The sequence below is a fragment of the Hippocampus bargibanti genome, linkage group LG19, assembly GCF_051943395.1.
Source record: "Hippocampus bargibanti isolate YZ-2025 linkage group LG19, ASM5194339v1, whole genome shotgun sequence".
NCBI classification, from domain to species: Eukaryota; Metazoa; Chordata; class Actinopteri; order Syngnathiformes; family Syngnathidae; genus Hippocampus; species Hippocampus bargibanti.
Genome location: NC_142752.1, coordinates 9,789,487 through 9,810,784, shown reverse-complemented (window position 1 = coordinate 9,810,784; position 21,298 = coordinate 9,789,487). Strand labels below are relative to the sequence as shown.

General features: G+C 41.6%; 2 protein-coding genes across 5 annotated transcripts in view; both read left to right on the top strand.

Moving 5' to 3' along the window:
- The window catches only part of ppp2r5a (protein phosphatase 2, regulatory subunit B', alpha isoform), a 38,486-nt gene extending 29,840 nt beyond the window's left edge, over positions 1-8,646 (top strand). For both annotated transcript variants that reach the window (XM_089022333.1, XM_089022332.1), the window contains 3 exons: positions 786-913; positions 1,030-1,131; positions 7,157-8,646. In XM_089022333.1, the coding sequence (XP_088878459.1) occupies positions 786-913; positions 1,030-1,131; positions 7,157-7,313 (387 nt within the window). In that variant the 3' untranslated portion in view covers positions 7,314-8,646. The remainder of the gene's footprint in view (positions 1-785; positions 914-1,029; positions 1,132-7,156) is intronic.
- Positions 8,647-8,781: 135 nt separating this feature from the next.
- On the top strand, positions 8,782-17,835 carry opn8c (opsin 8, group member c). Of its 3 annotated transcripts, XM_089022336.1 has the most exons (5): positions 8,782-8,906; positions 9,745-9,859; positions 11,815-12,108; positions 14,022-14,353; positions 16,811-17,835. In XM_089022336.1, the coding sequence occupies exons 2-5, from the start codon at positions 9,745-9,747 to the stop codon at positions 17,321-17,323; spliced, it is 1,254 nt and encodes a 417-aa protein (XP_088878462.1). In that variant the 5' UTR covers positions 8,782-8,906; the 3' UTR covers positions 17,324-17,835. The 3 variants fall into 3 exon arrangements, with proteins under 3 accessions (XP_088878462.1, XP_088878461.1, XP_088878463.1); XM_089022335.1 differs by lacking the exon at positions 8,782-8,906 and having other exon boundaries at positions 9,648-9,859; XM_089022337.1 differs by lacking the exons at positions 8,782-8,906; positions 11,815-12,108 and having other exon boundaries at positions 9,648-9,859.
- The last annotated feature ends 3,463 nt before the right edge of the window (positions 17,836-21,298 follow it).

The following is a 21,298-nucleotide window of genomic DNA, read 5'->3' as shown; positions in this document are numbered from 1 at the left end:
GTATATTGATGCTAATGTTAGCACGGGGCTTGTCAAAGTGCCACTGATATTCAACTGTTTCATTCATGGTATTGATTTGCTATCTATTAGCTAGCTAGCTGGCTACAAAGCTAGCTATGTATTTGTTATCAATATGCTATTTGCTTTCTATAAACTACCTAGCTAGTTAGCGATTAGCTAGCCAGCTAACTTCTTATCTGTTCGAGTTATTCCGGGTTGAGTGAACGCTGGCGCATGTGGCTGCCGCTGCTCACCCACAAAAAAACGGATCCTGTGACTGTAAAGTGACCTTGAGAGATTTGAAAGGAGCTTATAACTAAAATGTATTATTCTTATTATTATTGTTGTTATTATTATTATTGTTTCATTGCAAATTAGACTGACTCACGGCAGAACTTTTTCTCTCCACAAAGATGAATCCTTCCGTCCATTCAACGTTATTTTTTTAACTCGTCAGGCTTATATAAACGGGGGCATTTACCTGTTTAAACATCAATGGCCATAGGTCAGTATCATCCAATCAAAATTGCGCTTTCCGCCAACTGCCGCCCAAACAGGAAATGAACAGCGAAAAAAGCAATAATATGTATTTAGTTTTTTTGGCCAGCTAGATGCGATCATCAAAATAGCCATATATGTCTCGCGAGCCAGAGGTTCCCGACACCTGTGTTATAGCGTTGTCCTTAACAATGTCATTTTAAAATAATAATTTGCTGTTAACCACCAGAGTCGCTGTCAAATGACAACATGAGGTCGTTGCTGTTTTTGTTCTTCTGCCTTGACAGGTAGCAGAGCGAGCACTGTACTTTTGGAATAACGAGTACATCCTCAGCCTCATTGAGGAGAACATCGACAAAGTCCTCCCTCTTATGTTCTGTAGCCTGTACAGAATCTCTAAAGAGCATTGGAATCCGTACGTACTCTTTAAGTTGCGTTGCTCCCGAACACATAACTCCATATGACGCCACTTTACATGAAGCATCATCGTATATGAAAGGTATTGACAACCTTCCAAATTTGACATTTCAGGACTATCGTAGCTCTGGCCTACAATGTGCTGAAAACGCTGATGGAGATGAACTGTACTCTCTTTGATGAATTGACCTCTTCTTATAAATCAGACCGGCAAAGGTGAGTCTAAACGAATCAGCATCAGAATCATTTTTTTTCAATGCAGCGGGTACAGAGACGACTTGGTTTCAAAGAGTTATTTTTAGAATGCTGTCATTGAAAATTGAAATTGACGTAAAATACTGTGAGCTTTATCATGGGAACCTGAGGCAATAAATACCGTATTTTCCGGTGATGAAAAGGTTTCTTGAGCCGTCATCTATACTTAAAAATAACAATCAAAATTAAGCCTCACCACCAGATGGTTTGAAGGGGGAGTAAAAGAAGCTATTTTCAGAACACAGCAAAACCCTTCACTAAATTAGCATGGTGGGGTAATGTTTAGTTTGGATCCCTCTTACAACACACTTCTTAGGCAACATAGGCTTAGTTATGCTGATGAGGTGATAACAGTGCAAATGGGGAAATCAGGCCAGTCGTAGACCCCATAATCAGTCTGGACAAGTAATAGAATTAATCAGTTAGGACAATAGAGGTAATCAGTGTAGCCTTCGGGTATAGTCCTCTGCTCCCCCCAACCTGAGAGCAGGGACCTATCATAGCAGAGGTCTGGCACCGCCACCTCTGGACTGTAGGGGGATATATATATATACAGTAAAGTCTCGTTATATCGATATCGGATATATCGATAGTCCCGGTTATATCGATACTATTTCTATGCACGCACGGAGAAAATTACATGCAAACAGGGTCGGATATATCGATAGTCCCGGTTATATCGATATTTTTTCGGACTCCCTTGAATATCGATATAACGAGACTTTACTGTATATATAGGGCCAAAACTAGCAGCAAATTTTAGTTCTCTGATGAAGCCTCTTGGATGAGAAGCGGAACGTCCGACACCTTCAAAGAAGTACAAATGACGGCTGAAGAAACCTTTTCATCGATGGACCACTCCTGTACGACTGAGAGCTTACACAGGCGTATTTTCCGGTGAATAAGGTGCATCCAAAAGCCTTGATTATCTTCCAAAGATAACCCTGCGTCTTATACGCAGGTGCGCCTTAGATGTGAAGTCATATTGAGCCGCCACAGGTCTTGCAACGACTTTCAGAAGCCACCAACTCCATTTCAAACCCCTGTAGAAGATGTCGTACGTAACCCCAGCCTCTACTGTAGCGCTTTATAATGTGGTGTGTTTTATATTTGGAAAACTTGTATGTATTTATGTATTATATTTGGAAACCTTTTTTCATTCAGTGAAGGTGCGCCTCATAGTCCAGTGCGCCTTATACAGTGAGACCTCAACTTACAAACTTAATTGGTTCCCAGACAGAGTGTGTAAGGCGAAAAGTGTGTATCTCGAAAAAAAAATTCCCATAGGAAACCATTAAAATGGGAATAATCCGTTCCAGGGTTTCCATAAAATATACTTTTCAACTAAATAAGCCTTAAAACTACACACAACATACCTTATTCTATGTATAATAAATGTGCAATTGTATTGTAATGAAAGAAATACACTGCATTGTATCATAAAGTCACTTTATTTACATTTGTGATGGTCATTTATGGCTTGATGGAATGGCGTTGGAGGTCGAAGGTCAAAGGGAATTGCTGTTTGGAAAGAGAAGCGCATTACATGACGACTAATTAAAGAAATAAACTGTGCTGTAAAATAAAGTTTTATTGACCTTTTTGATGGTCGTTGATGGCTTATGGAAGGAGAGTTACCTTCCATAAGGACTGTTGGTAATTTAACCTCTGGTGCTGTTCGGTCGTGTGCTTCCACCAAAGATCACTCCGCCAGCCGTGGTGGGTGTGTATTATGAAAATAGTGCTTATTATTAGGTTTAATTTTCATAAATTTGACGTTTGTAAGACAAAAAGTTTGTAAGTTGAGGTGTTTGTGATCAGATTGGCGACCAGCGGGTAGCGACGTCAGCCCTGCCGGCAGCCTCGCAGGTGCTGGTCGTTAAAATCAATGACACTTAAAAGGACACCTGGCACGATCATCCGGTGCCGATTCATTGTTTGTTTGCTGCTTGGTTGCAGCATGCATCGTGTACGTGTTTGTTTAACCTTGGCGGGCTTTTACTTTTGGTCTTCTTTTGCTACTTTGTAATTTTTCCATTCAGATCATTTTAATGTTTTACATTTTGTTCCTGCTGACTTTATTTTAATACAATTTGTCAAACAACCTCCTGCTCCCTCCTGCCTGCTTTTTGGGATCCGAACCCGCCATCACCACCTCGCAAAACCCTGACAGAATGAATCGGCCTACCATCGGATCCCGCAGGTACATCGGACCCGTCTCATTTCCACCCTGTGCCTGGCAATGCTACGTCCACGTTAGCGCAAGCCTCGTCGAGTTTGAATTGCATCACTCGACGAGCCGCAACGTCCACGTAAACGGCCGGCCGACACCTCCTTCCAGGTGGCCGTCCAGGGTGAAACTGGGTGACTGGCATTGCACGGCCACGTCCAGCCACGCTGTCGTCGTGCATGACGAATTGAGTCTCATCCACGACGAGCCGTGCAACGTCCGTGTCAACGCCAGTCCGAGACCCCACTCACCGCTGGATCCCGGAGCGGCTCTGAACTGGTCTCGTTCCACCGGAGCCGGGCAGTTCACGCCCACGTCGGCCTCCGGCCGAGACCTGGTCCCATACGGCCGTACGGGGTGCCATTCTGCGCCTGGCAGTTCGACGTCCACGCAGAGCCATGCGCCGTCGCGTGAACGTGCGAGAGGGATCGCACTCACGGCCACGACGATCCGTGCCGCGTCTTCGTCCACCCCAGGCCGAGTCCCGTTCCCATCAGGCCGCCGCCTGTCGTATGCTGGAGAGGCAGCGGTTGCCCTCTCCACCGACCGTTCCCTGGCGAGTGGACCTTTTGGGAGACTGTTGGGACTTCTGGAAGCAGCCCCTTGAAGGGGGGGTACTGTCATTATCTGGTTGGCGACCAACGGGGGTTGCCGTCGGCCCCGCCTGCACCTGCGCAGGTGCTGGTCGTCCCGATCAGATTGGCGGGTAGCGACGTCAGCCCTGCCGGCAGCCTCGCAGGTGCTGGTCGTTATAATCAATGACACTTAAAAGGACACCTGGCACGATCATCCGGTGCCGATTCATTGTTTGTTTGCTGCTTGGTTGCAGCATGCATCGTGTACGTGTTTGTTTAACCTTGGCGGGCTTTTACTTTTGGTCTTCTTTTGCTACTTTGTATTTTTTCCATTCAGATCATTTTGATGTTTTACATTTTGTTCCTGCTGACTTTATTTTAATACAATTTGTCAAACAACCTCCTGCTCCCTCCTGCCTGCTTTTTGGGATCCGAACCCGCCATCACCACCTCGCAAAACGTGACAGAATGAATCGGCCAACTATCGGATCCCGCAGGTACATCGGACCCGTCTCATTTCCACCCTGTGCCTGGCTATGCTACGTCCACGTTAGCGCAAGCCTCGTCGCGTTTGAATCGCGTCACTCGACGAGCCGCAACGTCCACGTAAACGCCCGGCCGAGACCTCCTTCCAGGTGGCCGTCCAGGGTGACCCTGGGTGACTGGCATTGCACGCCCACGTCCAGCCACGCTGTCGTCGTGCATGACGAATTGAGTCTCATCCACGACGAGCCGTGCAACGTCCGCGTCAATGTCAGTCCGAGACCCCACTCACCGCTGGATCCCGGAGCGGCTCTGGACTGGTCTCGTTCCCCCGGAGCCGGGCAGTTCACGCCCACGTCGGCGTCCGGCCGAGACCTGGTCCCATACGGCCGTACGGGGTGCCATTCTGCGCCTGGCAGTTCGACGTCCACGCAGAGCCATGCGCCGTCGCGTGACCGTGCGAGAGGGATCGCACTCACGCCCACGACGATCCGTGCCGCGTCTTCGTCTACCCCAGGCCGAGTCCCGTTCCCATCAGGCCGCCGCCCGTCGTGTGCTGGAGAGGCAGCGGTTGCCCTCTCCACCGACCGTTCCCTGGCGAGTGGACCTTTTTGGGAGACTGTTGGGACTTCTGGAAGCAGCCCCTTGAAGGGGGGGTACTGTCATGATCTGGTTGGCGACCAACGGGGGGCGCTGTCAGCCCCGCCTGCACCTGCACAGGTGCTGGTCGTCCCGATCAGATTGGCGACCAGCGGGTAGCGACGTCAGCCCTGCCGGCAGCCTCGCAGGTGCTGGTCGTTAAAATCAATGACACTTAAAAGGACACCTGGCACGATCATCCGGTGCCGATTCATTGTTTGTTTGCTGCTTGGTTGCAGCATGCATCGTGTACGTGTTTGTTTAACCTTGGCGGGCTTTTACTTTTGGTCTTCTTTTGCTACTTTGTAATTTTTCCATTCAGATCATTTTGATGTTTTACATTTTGTTCCTGCTGACTTTATTTTAATACAATTTGTCAAACAACCTCCGTAAGTTGAGGTCTCACTGTATATGGAAAAAGTTTGAGAATACACCATGCATTGGTGGTGCGCCTTATACTCCGGTTCGCCTTATGCACCAGAAAATACGGTACAGTACACAGATGTAGCTTGTAATAAGTAATAGTAAGTCTGTCACACATAAATGTCTTATAGATGTTTTTATTTATCATTATTATTATTACTATTATTATTAGTATTATTATTATTTATTTTTTAAGCACACTTGTCGTCGCACATTGTCTGATGCATTCAGCGGATTCACTGCCATTCCCGAATTTGTTCGGGTTTTGATTTTTCTTGCTTGGGGTGCCGATAAAGTGCTGGCCAGACCTCTGTGTTTTTTTCCCTTCCACGAAGGGGCAGCATTTCCCCTTTTTCCATGTTAGCGCTAGAAATAGTAGTGCGCAACCCCAGCCTCTTTTGTAGCACCTTATAATGTATTGTGCCTTATATTTGGAAAACTTTTTAAATTCATTGACGGTGCGCCGTATAGTCTGGTACACCTTATAAATGGAAAAGGTTTTAAAATACGGTGCGCCTTATACTCCGGTGCACCTTTTACACCGGAAAATACGGTACTTTTGTTTAATCATACAAATATGCCAGTACAGTGATACCTCGGTTTACGAACCCCTTGGCTTACGAACTTTTCGGTTTACGAACGTTAAATTTATGAGTATATATTTTTTATATATTTTATATTTTTATATGTTTTTTTTTTTGTTCTTTTGAATTTAAGACGGCGCCGCGAGAGTGGCTGCCTTTCCAGCAGCTCATGCATTTTGTTTTTCTACTTTCATTCCTATCATCACTTTGCTGCTGTGAAATGTAAATGTCTCCACTGCGAGACTAATAAAGGCAAATCCAATCCAAGAGAGGCAGACGACAGAGAGTGAAAAAATGGATACAAAACAGTGAAGTTTGGAATCTACCAAACTTGCAGTCTACAAGAGTAGACTGCAAGGTTAAAAGTCCCATCAATTATGCTCCACAAATAACCCGCACAAGCCATCTGTGCACTTGATGCAAAAGCTATCAACCCAGCTAAACAGAACACAATTGGTGAGGTACAAGATAAAATGAAAAAGAAAGAAGAAGGCAACGTTCCTCATCTAGTGTTTAATGGTGAACTCCATTTCATCAAATCATCACCGACCATCACAAAGGTAAATAAAACGACTTTATTATACAATACAGTTTATTTCTTTAATTATAATACCTCACACATTTATTATGCATAAAATAAGATATATTTTCTGTAGTTTTAAGGCTTCGCAAATTAGAAAGGAGAAAATTATGTTTTATGGGGACCTGGGAACGGATTATTCTCATTTTAATTGTTTTCTGTGGGAAATTATTTTTGGGGATACACACTTTTCGCCTTACTGTCTGGGAACCAATTAGTTTCATAAGCCAAGGTATCACTGTATACCAATTGGTTTATTGTTTTAAATTACTCTTTTATTTCTTAAATTCACATTGGGAAATATCAAAACACAAGAAAACCAAAACATTTATGTGAAACAAAAAATAATGCAATGTTATTTATTTTTCCAATATCGTTAACTAAAAGGAAATCAGGAAGTGCACCGGCTGGGTGCAGAAAGTAAAACTTTCACTTTTTCCTGGTTTGACTGCGCTTTTTTTCCCCACTCCAGGGAGAAGAAGAAGGAGCAGGAGCGCGACGAGCTGTGGAGGAAGCTGGACGAACTGAGGCTCAGCAACAGCACACTAGAACAGAACAACAGCCACAAGCTTCTAAGTGTCCAGAACAACAACAAGAATAGCAATAACAATAACCGGGGCAGCCAGTGAGAGCAATCTACCTGCCAGCTGAATGGACTCAGATGTTGTCTCCGGAAGGGATGAACAAAGATTGGGCGGAGGGGGGTGCAGAATTTTATAAAACTTTGAGTGACTGTAAACGCCTCACAGAAAAGATTTGATGTTACCGACAGTATATTGTTGACTTTTTTTGTGTCCACTCCTGTTGTATTCGGTGTACACGTCCCACAGTTGGAAGAGAGGACGGAGCCACGGAGGACTGGAATTCAGCAATTCAGATTTAAAGGACAACCGACGCCTCCGGACAAGTTGTGTTCATTATTTGTAAAATCACTTCAAATGACTTCTACTGAGCATTTTTACAAAGATACCACCGCATATAGCTATATTTTACGTTTTAAGACTCGCGCTGAATATTCAGGAAGTCTTGTTTTCGAGTTGGTGACGATTCCTGACGTGACGTCACGTCTGGAACGCCCCTGACCGAGAAAGCGACACATAATGCATTTTGGGTACTTTGTTTGGTCTGAAAACTTCGTGTTGATGGTGAAATTAGAAGTGAAACACAAATAACGTGATGGTGAATTGTTGTGTGTTGCACCAAGACTACTATTTGATACGAGTTGACACAAATTCCCAGCAGACAAATCAGCCCATTTCCAACGGAGCTTGGGCGCCATTTTGTGCATTTCCCGGGACGCTACATTGGAGCCCAGACACCTCAAAATGATCCGGAAGGACTTCTTTAATCGATTGCAAACATTTATGCTTTCCTCTTCAGAACTATTTGAATCATATTCATAACTGGATGAGTAACAAGAAAGCATCCTCTCCGAATCTGAAGCCATTGTTTTGATTCTAGAGCAAGGTGAAGACTTCCTGGTGTGACGTCACGAACAAGGGGGAGGGATCTTCTGAAACTCGGAATCTCCGAGGTCATTTTGAGGTAGTTTTGGGACACTTTAAGTCATTTTTATTGGTGTTTTTCTTTTGACTAAAAACATCAGCCTGTGTGTTTTGGGTATTTTAGATGCTATAAAACGTTTTTCTGATGTCAGTTAGGAAACAAAAAAAATGGTGTCGGTTGTCCTTTAAGAAACACCAAGATCGTAGAGGTTGCGTCAGGGTGCATTTATTTTTAAATGGGCTGTCTTCACCTGTTTTTTTTCCACTTTGAATAGATTATTTTATTTCCAGTTTCTCTGATGCCTTTTTTGTCAGTCCAGCATTCCAACGTCTGTAATGTTTAAGCTTAGTCGTTTGAGGTGAAAAATGAATGGAACCTGTTTTGTAAGCTCAGATATTTTTTTTTTCTCGAGGTTTCTTCATGAAATAAAGTCATACTCTATCTTTCTACCCCAAGTATAGAACACGCTTGTGTTTTTACTCCCAGCAGCAGTAGTACAGGATAATGGCCGCAAGAGGGCGATGTAATTCATACTGTGCGTCGTGTTGATTTCGCCTGTAAATCGTTTGCGACGCTCCATCGTTGATTTGGTGCAGAAAGACAGAAAGTGGATTCGGGTTGTCAGGCTCGTGATAATAACCAGTTCAAGATGTAAACATTTTGGAGGTTTACTGTGATCTGTCGCGCTTCAATGTCACTTGAGCATCATTCGTGTGGTGAGATGCACTTCAGTGATCTTATGAATGAAATACTGTCCTGTTGTGTGTATCACACATTTATTTAATTCTATTTAGTTGACTTATTTCACTTACGTTACAGTGCAGAGGACTGTTAAAAACACAGGATTATACCGCACTCTGAGATGGCCTTATGTATTGTGGGTCTGTAATGACATGCAGGACAAAAATATGACAGCATTAATATTACAATTTTGAGGTTATTTATTTTTGTAAAAATAAGCAAGCTTGCGTCTATGAGTATGTGATTAGTTTTTTTTTTTTTTAATTTGCTTTAAACCATTTGTGGTCAGTTATAGTGGGTGTTTCTTCCATGCATTGAAATTTGTGTGATCCATGAAGTACATTATCTATCTATCTATCTATCTATCTATCTATCTATCTATCTATCTATCTATCTATCTATCTATCTATCTATCTATCTATCTATCTATCTATCTATCTATCTATCTATCTATCTATCTATTTTCATTATGTATTTTGTGCATGTTTAAAATAACATTTTTGTCATCCATCACATTAGGAAGTGCCTGGACCCCCCCCCCCCCCTGCCACCCGACTACCACTGATGAAGAATTATCTTCCCCTCTAAATTTTCAAGTTGCTCATCCCTGTATGCGATTGTCAAGCAACGACAACATTGCCATTACGATTTTAAACTAATTGATTACTTCAAAGGATTTTCCCCTTTACGCATGTTACCAAGTAGTGCAGTTTCCCTGGCGACAAATCACGCGCCTTGGAGGAGATCATGTGGCTAGCAAATAATGCAGTATATGTAAGAGTTCATTCTCTATATTTCCTCTATCAACCAGAGATGTTGGAACGGAGCTCCACGAACTACACTTGGGAGAACCTCACCAACACTTTGTTCACGTCCAAGTTGAGCGCCGCCGCTGACATATGCGTGGGACTTGCCATCCTCTCAGTGGGTATGTGCATCGCCCCCTTTTATTTATTTCACATTCAAGCAATTTAGATTTGATGGTATCATCCTTGCTCATCACACTTTTTGGAAATTGGCATCAATTTATTACATTTGCTGGATATTTTATTTTTCTATGTTAGTCTTTGTGCAATGTGTCATTTTTTTAATGAAAATTAAATTCCTCATGTGATAGTGTAGCCTATTTATCATGTGACAAATATATATGTTATTTTTGTATCTGTGAAACTTATAAATTCTATATTGATGTTTTATGGACCAAGTGGGGTTGAAAAAAACCTCTAACAGGTAATGGATTCATTTCTTAAATGAAAATTATTTCATTCTTAACTCATTCACTGCCAGGCGTGCAAAAATGTGTCCACTCCAGTGCCAGGGTTTTTGGCATTGTCTCTCGAATGCCAGGACCCACAGAATATTGAGTTGTAAGACTATATAAGCATTCGATGCTTTTACCAGAAAAAAATGTTCATTCCTCCATTACATGGGTCTGGAGTTATTTGACTTTGAAATGAGGGCAACTGTCCAAAATGAAATGCAATCCATACGTATTGGTTTTTATAGTGCCAGAGTTATAAGATGATGTTAGACATCGAAATCGGTCAGATTCATTCGTTGCCAAACATGAAAAAATGTGTTCACTGCGGTGCCAGGGTTTTTGTCATTTTCACTCAAAATCCAGGACCCACAGAATATTGAGTTTTAGGACCACATAAACATTCAATACAGCGTGTGAAACCTTACACTCTTATTTCATAAAAAAGGTTAATTGCTAAATTACATGGATCTGGAGTTAAATGAGCTTAAAATAAGGGTGTCTATCCAAAATACAATGCAATACAGTACATACATATTGGTTTATATCGCGCTTTAACAACAACTGAAGCTGGAACAAAGCGCTAATATGAAAATAAGGGAAATGCTGCCCCTTGTGGAAGGGAAAAACACAGAGGCCATGGCCAGCACTCTATTGGCACCCTAACCAGGAATAACAAAACCCGAAGAAAAAAAATCAGGAATGGCCCTCTACGTCATATTTTCAATTCCCTAATAAATTCGTGAATGGCAGTGAATGAATTAATGCCCACCCACCCCCAAACCCCACACTGAATCAATGCACTTAGAGGATGGATTTTCTTCTTTAGTCTTGTTTTCAAACAAAAGCTCAACACATAATACTGACAACACATAATAGTGTACGTTTGTGAGAGAGGTTGGCAACCACTGTGTTCTTCTTAAAAACTATATACATCCATAAAATAGCATTACTAAGTTAAATGTAAAACACACCCTGGTTATTGCTCTGAAGTAACTAACGGTGGTGCATGTGTGAAAAGTTTCCTCTCTTCACTTATTTTTACTTATCTAGCAATCCGGCTATCTATCTATCTAGCTGGCTATCTGGATATCTAGCTAGCTATCTGGCTGGCTATCAGGCTGGCTACCTAGCTAGCTATCAAATTGCTGTCTGTTGGCAATCCAGCTAGCTAGCTATATATCTAGCTATTGGCTATCTATCTAGCACTGCTAGATAGATAGATAGATAGATAGATAGATAGATAGATAGATTCTAGCTATTAGCTATCTATTAGCTAGCTAGCTTTCTATCTATTTGAGTTATTCAGTGTTGAGTGAACCCTGGCGCGTGTGGCTGCCGCTGCTCACCCACAGGAAAACTTATCCTGTGACTTTAAAGTGACCTTGAGGGTTTTGAAAGGCGCTTATAAAGGAAATGTATTATTATTATTATTATTATTATTATTATTATTATAATAACAAACATGCGGATCAAACCTCTCAAGATGGAGGACACTGATTTGCTGTGGCGACCCCTCGAAGGGAAAAGCTGAAAGGAAAAGAAGAAGAAGATTATTATTACGATTGTTATTGTTTTGTTATTGTTATTTTTGTTTTATCTAATCTTGTTTTGGACTGCCCCAGTGTTGCTATCAGCTGTGGGTAACGGCATAGTTCTGGTGATCTGCTATCGTCGCCGCAAGAAGATGGTGGACTCTGAACTTCTGTGTGTGAACCTGGCCGTGGTGGACTTCCTGTGCTGCATCTTCTTCTACCCGCTTTCCATCTTGTCATCCTTCCACCACGCGTGGTTGGGGGAATCTCTCACGTGCATCTACTACGGCTTTGGCTGCTATATCTTTGGCCTGTGCAGCATGTTCACCATCGCCGCCATCAGCTTCATCCGCTACGTTAAAACATGCTACAGCATGGTTTATGGTGGGTATTTAATGTAGTGAAATATCATGAACTTTGGAGTAATACTGCATGAATGATTTGCACTACCCAGGTTTGAATCTCAACTCATTCACTGCCAGATGATGTGCAAAAATGTGTCCACTCCAGTGCCAGGGTTTTTGTCATTTTCATTTAAATTTCAGAACCCATAGAATATTGACTTTTAGGACTAAATAATAATAATAATAATAATAATAATAATAATAATAATAATAATAATAATAATAATAATAATAATGAGAATACATTTCATTTATAAGCGCCTTTCAAAACTCTCATGGTCACTTTACAGTCAGCAAATGAGTTTTTCTGTGGGTGAGCAACGGCAGCCACACGCGCCAACGTTCACTCAACCCGGAATAACTCTGATAGAAAGCTACATAGCTAATACTTAGCTAATAGATCGCTAGCCAGATAGCTAGCAAGATAGCCAGCCAGCTAATAGCTCGCTAGCTAGCCAGCCAGCTAGCCAGATAGCTAATAGAGAGCAAACATATAGCAAATAGATAGCTAGCTAGCATATGAGCAAAATTAATAATAACGGCAGTTTAAGGCAAGAAAAAAAAACACTACAAATGAAATCATATGACAGCAAGAGTGTCTTAAATATAATATATAAATATCTAAAAGTTTTCCAATTATAAGGCACACCACACTATAAGGTACTACAGTTGAAACTGTGGGTACGCACCACTTCGATAGGGGAAATCAATGCAGCGTAAGAAACGTTATAATAATAATTTATACTCTTCTTTCATCAGTAAAAAAACATTTTTAACTTATTTGGTGCTCTACGTCATGCTTTCCAATTGCCAAATAAATTCTGGAATGGCAGTGAATGAGTTAATATAGACCTTCCTGTGTTTTCACGTTCAACCAGTTTGGGTGTGATTAATTACACAGCATGCATTGTATTTTCTTTCCACAGCCCTGAAACAAACTACAGTGATACCTCGGTTCACGAACCCCTTGGCTTACAAACTTTTCAGTTTACGAACCTTACATTTATGAACATTTTACCTTGGCATACAAACTTTTTATCATACACGGAGCTGCCTCAATGAGTGACAACAAAATGGCAGCCGACTGTTTTTGTCCTCTATTCCCCGCTCCCAGTCTTCGGTTAAAGCCATGTGATTGGTCAAGAACGCAGCAGTGAGGGGGGTGGTTTAAACATTAAAGAGACAGTCAGACGACAGTGAGAGTTTCAACTTTGATAGTTCAAAGGCAGAGTGTGGACTGCAAGGTTAAAATATCCCATCAATCAGGCTCCACAAACAACCCGCAAAAGCCATCTGCACACAAAAGCTATCAACCCAGCTAAACAGAACACAATTGATGATGAACTAGATACAATTATCACAGAGCAAGCACCTACAAGGGATCTTTCCTCAAGACGGTGAAAGAAGGTTACGTTCCTCATCAAGTGTTTAATGCTGATGAAACCGACCACTTCATTCCATCAAGCCATCAACGACCATCACAAAGGTAGGTCACAAAGGGTATTATACAGTTTAGTATGGAGTACAGTTTATTTCTTTAATTATAATACCATAGCACATTTATTATACTTAAAATAAGTGTATTTTGTGACGTTTTAAGGCTTTAAAAATTAGCAAGTAGACAATTATGTTTTATGGCGACCTGGGAACGGATTATTCTCATTTTAATGGTTTCCTATTGGAAATTAATTTTTGGGAGAAACAGTTTTCGCCTCACACACTCTGTCTGGGAACAAATTAAGTTCGTAAGCCAAGGTATCACTATCTGTTGGTTTAGTAAGCTTAGGGCAAGAGGTCGCTATTTCGGTTGACTGTAATTGTCTTGATTAGGACACGCTGTACGGAAAGTAGACAAGCAGATCATTCAAGAGCAGTTATTTTCCTTTTTTGCAGCTGCATGGCTACAGACCGCCAACATCAGACTACTGTGCTGCATCATCTGGCTAGTGGCTACGGTGTGGTCCAGCTTCCCGCTCTTCGGTTGGGGCGAGTACGTCCCCGAACCTTACGGACTGTCCTGCACCATCGCCTGGCGAGGCTACCACACCTCGGCCAAAGACGCCTTCTACGTCATCTGCTCCTTCGTGTGCTTTACGCTGCTTCCTGTCTTGATCATCGTGGTCTCCCATTGCCAGATTCTCTACAAGGTGTCTCGCTTCTCTTATTCCCTGTCGGCCCAAGGCATCCAAAACCATCTGCGGCGTGCTGAGAAGCGACTTTCCATGGTGAGCCTTTTGAATTGTTCCATGGTACAGTGATACCTTGGCTTATGAATTTAATTGGTTCCCAGACAGAGTGTGTAAGGTGAAAAGTGTGTATCCCAAAAATAAATTTCCCAAAGGAAACCATTAAAATAAGAATAATCAGTTCCCAGGTCCCCATAAAACATAATTTTCTACTTTCTAATTTTCTAAGCCTTAAAGGACAACCAACGTCACTTTTTTGTTTATTAACTGACATCAGAAAAACGTTTTATAGCATCTAAAATACCAAAAACACGCAGTATGATATTTTTATTCAAATGCAAAACACCAATAAAAATGACTTAAAGTGTCCAAAATCTGCAAAAAATTGAGCTTTTTCGGAAAGTCCCGTCCCCAGTTCGTGATGTCACGCCAAGACGTCTGGCATTGCTGGAGAATCAAAACAATGGCTTCAGATTCGGAGAATATGCTTTCTTGTTACACATCCAGTTATGAATATCATTCAAATAGTTCTGAAGAGGAAACCATACATGTTTGCAATCGATTAAATAATTTATTCCGTTCCATTTTGAGGCAACATTGGGGGGAAATGGATCACCAAAAAAGAGGCAGAAAATGGCAACCGAGCTCCTGTGAAGAATTAATCAGCCTGTTTCCACAGGCTGATTAATTCCTTATATGGAGCTTGGTCGCCCTCTTCTGGCTCTTTTTGGTGCAACGTGACGTTTTCAGACCAAACAAACACAGCAAAATGCATTGACGTGATGGAAGGACTGCTACAATGTGTCCTTTTTTTCGGTCAGGGGCGTTCCTTCTGTGACGTCACGTACGGACTCGTCACCAACTCAAAAACAAGTCTTCCTGAATATTCACAGCGAGTCTTAAAACGTAAAATTTACCTTTATGCGGTGGAATCTTTGTAAAATACTCTCAGTAGAAGTCATTTGAAGCCATTTTACAAATTATGGTCACAACTTGTTTTTAATGGTTTCTTATGGGAAATAAATAGTTGGCAGACAACCTTTTCGCCCTACACACACTTTCTGGGAACCAATTAAGTTCGTAAAATGAGGTATCACTGTACTGTTGAGTTTACGGTAATCCCTCGTTTTTCGCTGGTAATGGGGACCAGGACCACACGTGCTAGACGATAATTAGTGAAGTAGAGCTTTATAATAACAACCCATGTGATAAGTCAGAGGTGGGTGCTGGCCGGGGCTGAGAAGATGCACAGCCAATCCACATGGATGTACATCATGGGATATCGTGCTGTCATTTGGTGACATCAGCGCTGGGAAGCAATCAAGCTACAGCCATGTACAAAACCTACGAGTCATTCAGCATTATTTTAAATTCTGAACTTTTTTCCTCCTGAAAAAAAAAGTGTGCGATGCACTGAAACCGTGATAAGCGAACGGCAAAGTAGCGGGGGATCACTGTAATCGTGAACTTAAACTGAGAGTGGCAATCAAGAGATTTTTTTAAAGAATATGTATTCATTCTGTCCGCCACAATAAAGCGCTTGCTCGTCAAAGCATATGAAAAAAAATCATCCTCAAAACAGGTTGTATCTAAAACGCAGATTTCAAGGCACAAAATGAAAATTCCATATACAGTAAAGTCTCGTTATATCGATATTCAAGGGAGTCCGAAAAAATATCGATATAACCGGGACTATCGATATATCCGATATCGATATAACGAGACTTTACTGTATTCCAATTTTATTTGCATCTTATCAGAAAGAAATTGTAATTTTTTTTTTTACAATTTCGGTTCCAGATCGTCAAATCTCACTTTTAAAAGTTAAATCTGCTTTTCATACAAACATGCTTCTATGTAGGGTCTCAGTCGTATAGGAGTTGTCTATCGAGGAAAAGGTTTCTTCAGCCGTCATCAGGACTTCTTTGAAGGTGTCGGACGATTCACTCCTCATCCGAAGAGCTTCGTCAGCAAACTAAGGTTGTGCTGGTAACTCTGGCCCTATATATATCCCTAATGGACAGAGGTAGCCGTGCTCCAATCTGATTACCTCTATGGAGAGGCATCCAATCTGATTACCTCTATGGAGAATCAGATTGACTAATGAGGTGAAATCAGAGCCAGGGATAGAACAATGGAGGTAATCAGATTGGCTTCAGGGAGTGACCACACCGTAGCCACTTCTCCCCCAACCTTAGAGTAGAGACCTATCAGAGCACCGCCACCTCTCTCCATTAGGGTAATATATAGGGCCATAGTTACCAGCACAACTTTAGTTCACTGACGAAGCTCTTCGGATGAGGAGCGCAACATCCGACACCTTTAAATAAATACAGATGACGTCTGAAGAAACCTTTTTTGTTGACATACAAGCACGCTCCTGAACCATATTTTCTCATTCACAATAGATGGATGGTTTGTCATCATCCAAACAAGCCATTCATTTGCTCTTCGTTAGCTCCAATATCTTTTCCTTCTCTCCATTTCCTCCCTCAGATGTTTTTCTGCATAAGTCTCGGCTTTGTCATCGCCTGGGCGCCGTACGCCATTGTGTCCTTTCTCTTCATATTCCACAAGGAGAACCACTACATGGCTCCCGAGGGCTTTGTTTTCCCTACCCTCTTTGCCAAAAGTTCTCATATCTATAACCCCTTTATTTACTTCTACTTCAACAAGACCTTCCAAAGGGAACTTAGGTCCCTGCTGACCTCTTTCTTTCCCAAAATGACTGTCAATCGGGTCGGCGTCCAGGCCGCGTCAACCCTCCCGCCTCCCGAACCCGTCTATATTCAGCTCCAGGAGAACGGCCGCACCCGTAAGGCGTTTGCTTCATCTCGAAGTCAGACGGGGGGCAAAAGCACAGGCAGAGGCAGGAAAAGCTTCGGCAGCAACCATGTACAGGAAAAACTGGTGAAAACCTGCTGGGGGTCCACATCTAAGAACACCACCACTCTCTTGAAAAATAAATCTGAAAACAATTTTTCGCATGCCTGTGAGAGCTCCATCTAGACAAAGCAAAGGACGCTGAATTGATTTGCACGTTGAACACCATTTTTCTCACATTCCCTTTCAGACCAAGGTGTGCTGATCACGTCGGGGTTATCACGCTTTATTAATTCCTTTCTTTGGAGTTTCAAAAGAATAACATAAGTGCAGACTATTTTTCAGAATGAGAAAGCCTACAATAGTCCCACAATGGGAAAATTTGCAATCTCCAGCAGCAAAATTGAAAGGGGCGGGGGAAGGTGGTGTCAAAAAGAACAAATATCTATATACAATGTACAGTGATGCCTCGGTTTACGAACCCCTTGGCTTACAAACTTTTCAGTTCACGAATGTTAAATTAATGAAAATTTTACCTTGGCATACATACTATTTTTCGTGATACACACGGAGCTGCCACAATGAGTGATGTGTCGTTGGCGAACAAGCCCGTTCTTCTAAAAGAAAAGTGCAGCCGGCCTGTTTTGGTCCTCTATTCCCCGCCCCCAGTCATCGGTTAAAGCCATGTGATTGGTCAAGAACGCAGCAGTGGGGGGGGGGGGGGGGTTTACAGACAGAGAGAGAGTGAAGTCATTCTCCAACAAAGAAAATGGCTGCCGACATTTTTTTGTCCTCTATTCCCCACCCCCGGTCTTCAGTTAAAGCCACGTGATTGGTCAAGAACGCAGCAGTGAAGGGAGGTGGTTTAAACATGAGAGAGACAGGCAGACGACGGAGCGAGAGTGACAAAATGGATAGAAATTTGGACTCGTTTCAACTTTGATAGTTCAACGGCAAAGTGTAGACTGCACGGTTAAAATTCCCATAAATCAGGTTCCACAAACAACCCACACAAGCCATCTGTACACTTGATGCAAAAAGCTATCAACCCAGCTAAACAGAAATAAATTGATGAGGAACTAGGTCAAATTATCGCAGAGAAAGCACCTCCAAGGGATCATTCCTCAAGATGGTGAAAGAAGAAGGTTACGTTCCTCATCAAGTGTTTAATGCTGATGAAACCGGCCACTCCATTCCATCAATCTATCAACGACCATCACAAAGGTCAATAAAACGACTTTATTATACAGTCCAGTATATTTCTTTAATTATAATACCATAGCACATTTATTATCCATAAAATAAGGTACATTTTGTGTAGTTTTAAGCCTTAGAAAATTTGAAAGTAGAAAATTATGTTTTCTGGGGACCTGGGAACGGATTATTCTCATTTTAATAGTTTCCTATGGGAAATAAATTTTGGGGATACATACTTTTCACCTTACACACTCTGTCTGGGATCCAATTAAGTTCATAAGCCAAGATATCACTGTATATGTATATAACTTACACATTCTCACTGTCCATCCATGCCACATACTCTTTCGCATATGCAGCGGCGGAACCCAGGTGAGGTGGTACCAGCCACCCCCTCTGTTCGCCGGTCTTGATTGATTGGATGTATTTATGAACCTGCTGTGGAATAAGTGATCTGCAAGATTGATCTATCGAGTTTTAATATGATATCAGACATTGAAATCAGTCAGACGATGTTTAACTCATTAGTTGCAACGTGCAAAAAATGTGTCCACTCCATTGCCAGGGTTTTTGTCATTTTCACTCAAAATCCAGGATCCACAGAATATTGAGTTGTAGGATGACATAAACATTCAATACAGCGTTAAAAACCTTAGACTCTCTTATTTCATTAAAAAATGGTTAATTACTAAATTAGATGAATCTGGAGTTATATGAGCTTGAAATGAGGGTGGCTGTCCAAAATACTACGCAATACGTACATATTGTTTTATGTAGCGCTTTAACAACAGCTGAAACTGGAACAAACCGTTAACATGAAAAAAAAGAGAAATGCTGCCCCCTCGTGGAAGGGAAACATTATCAGAGGTCTGGCCGGTGCTTTATTGGCACCCCAAGCAAGAAAAACCAAAACCCAAACAAATTCGGCAATAGCGCTCTATGTCATATTTTCAATTCCCGAATAAATTTGTGAATGGCAGTGAATGAGTTAAATGGTTCTGAGAATGTGTGACGACCAGCAGGTGTTGAAGTTTACTGTCTTGTGTAATTGTGTGTAGTTAAAAATAATCTGTGAGACATTTATGTGTGACATACTTACTATTACTTGTTACAAACTACGAGATCTGTGTAATGTACCGTATTTTCCGGTGTATAAGGTGCACCGGAGTATAAGGCGCACCACTAATGAATGGTGTATTTTCAACCTTTTTTTCTTTGTTTTTGACTTTATTTTAATACAATTTCTCAAATACAACCTGCTTGGAATGTGGGATCAAACCCACGTAGGCCCGAGGAGAACGTGCATACCCCACACAGGGAAGCCGGAGTCGGTATTGAACCCAAAGACCTCTCCTCTGTGCTAGCCAATTAACCGGCCCATCACCAATAATCATAATAATAATACATTTCTGGTACCTAAAACTGGAACACAACACTGGAGCACAGTGTTGAACACAACACTGGAGCTGATTCATTAAATCTCCTAATCAGCAAACCAGTAATTTCTTGGCTGGCATGTTATAGCTAGCAAACTGGCTATCTGTTAGCTATCTATCCTGCTAGCTGGCTATCTATTAGCTGGCTAGCTGGTTAGATGGATATCTAATAATAATAATAATAATAATAATAATAATAATAATAATAATAATAATAATACATTTAATTTCCAAGCGGCTTTCTGAACACTGAAGGACACTTTACAATCAAAAGAACAATACACAGAACTATAAAACCATAAATAAAATGATAAATACAGTAAAGTCTCGTTATATCGATATCGGATATATCGATAGTCCCGGTTATATCGATACTATTTCTATGCACGCATGGAGAAAATTACATGCAAATAGGGTCGGATATATCGATAGTCCCGGTTATATCGATATTTTTTCGGACTCCCTTGAATATCGATATAACGGATGGGTTTCTATTAGCTATCTATTCGCTAGCAGGCTAACTGACTGGCTATCTATTAGCTATCTAATAGCTAGCTAGCTAGCTTTTTACTCGCAACTACTGTCAGCAGCCATCGCCTCTATTTCCCCCAGTAGAAGAAGTAGTGCGTACCCCTAGTTTCGACTGTAGCGCCTTATAATGCGGTGTGCCTTATATTTGCAAAACTTTTACATATTTATATATTATACATTATTTGAGACACTCTTGCTGTCATATGATTTCATTTGTAGTGTTTTTTTTTCTTGTCTTAAACTGCTGTTGTTATCAATTTTGCTCATATGCTAGCTAGCTATCTATGTGCGATCTATTAGCTATCTGGCTATCTAGATAGCTCGCTATAAACTATATTAGCTAGATATCTAGCTTTGAATCAATTTGAGTTATTCCGGGTTGAGTGAATGCTGGCGCATGTGGCTGCCGCTGCTCACACACAGTAAAACTGATACAGTGACTGTGAAGTGATATTGAGAGTTTTGAAAGGCGCTTACAATTAAAATGTATTATTAAAATTTATTATTATTATTATTATTATTATTATTATTATTATTATTATTTGTAGAATCCTGTGCAGCATAGGGTCAATGGTCAATCCAACCGATGATTTCAAGGCCAAGCTTGCAAATGTCACGTGACTAAACCCAGAAAACAGCAGAGCTGGTGACGTGCGTTGTTTTTTTTTTTCCTCATTCATATTCCACGAACAGTATTTATCCGAATAATATGATTAGAGTAGTGGATAAAGGACAGGCTCCAGTTTTCGGCGTAGGAAAAAAAAGCTGGATGGACTCCTTGTTAATGTTTAATCAGTCTCACATTATCTGACTCATACGTATTATTGCATCGTGTTAGCAATTTCAGATCATATGTTTATGTTCTAGACTAGTGTTCCACCGTCTTCTGAGACTGGTATTAGTCTATCTGAGCGTTCATCTGTCTCAGTCTAGCATCACTTGTCATCACTGTATTATCACTGGATTTTCAGATCCGTCCTTCATCCAGTCTGCTTCC

Excerpts from the sequence above, each read along its gene's own strand:
- opn8c (XM_089022335.1), top strand. The coding sequence starts at position 9,679 with ATGTGGCTAGCAAATAATGCAGTATATGTAAGAGTTCATTCTCTATAT. Across the intron at positions 9,860-11,814 it reads ACTTGCCATCCTCTCAGTGG|TGTTGCTATCAGCTGTGGGT; the intron begins GTATGTGCATCG and ends GGACTGCCCCAG. Across the intron at positions 14,354-16,810 it reads CTGAGAAGCGACTTTCCATG|ATGTTTTTCTGCATAAGTCT; the intron begins GTGAGCCTTTTG and ends TTCCTCCCTCAG.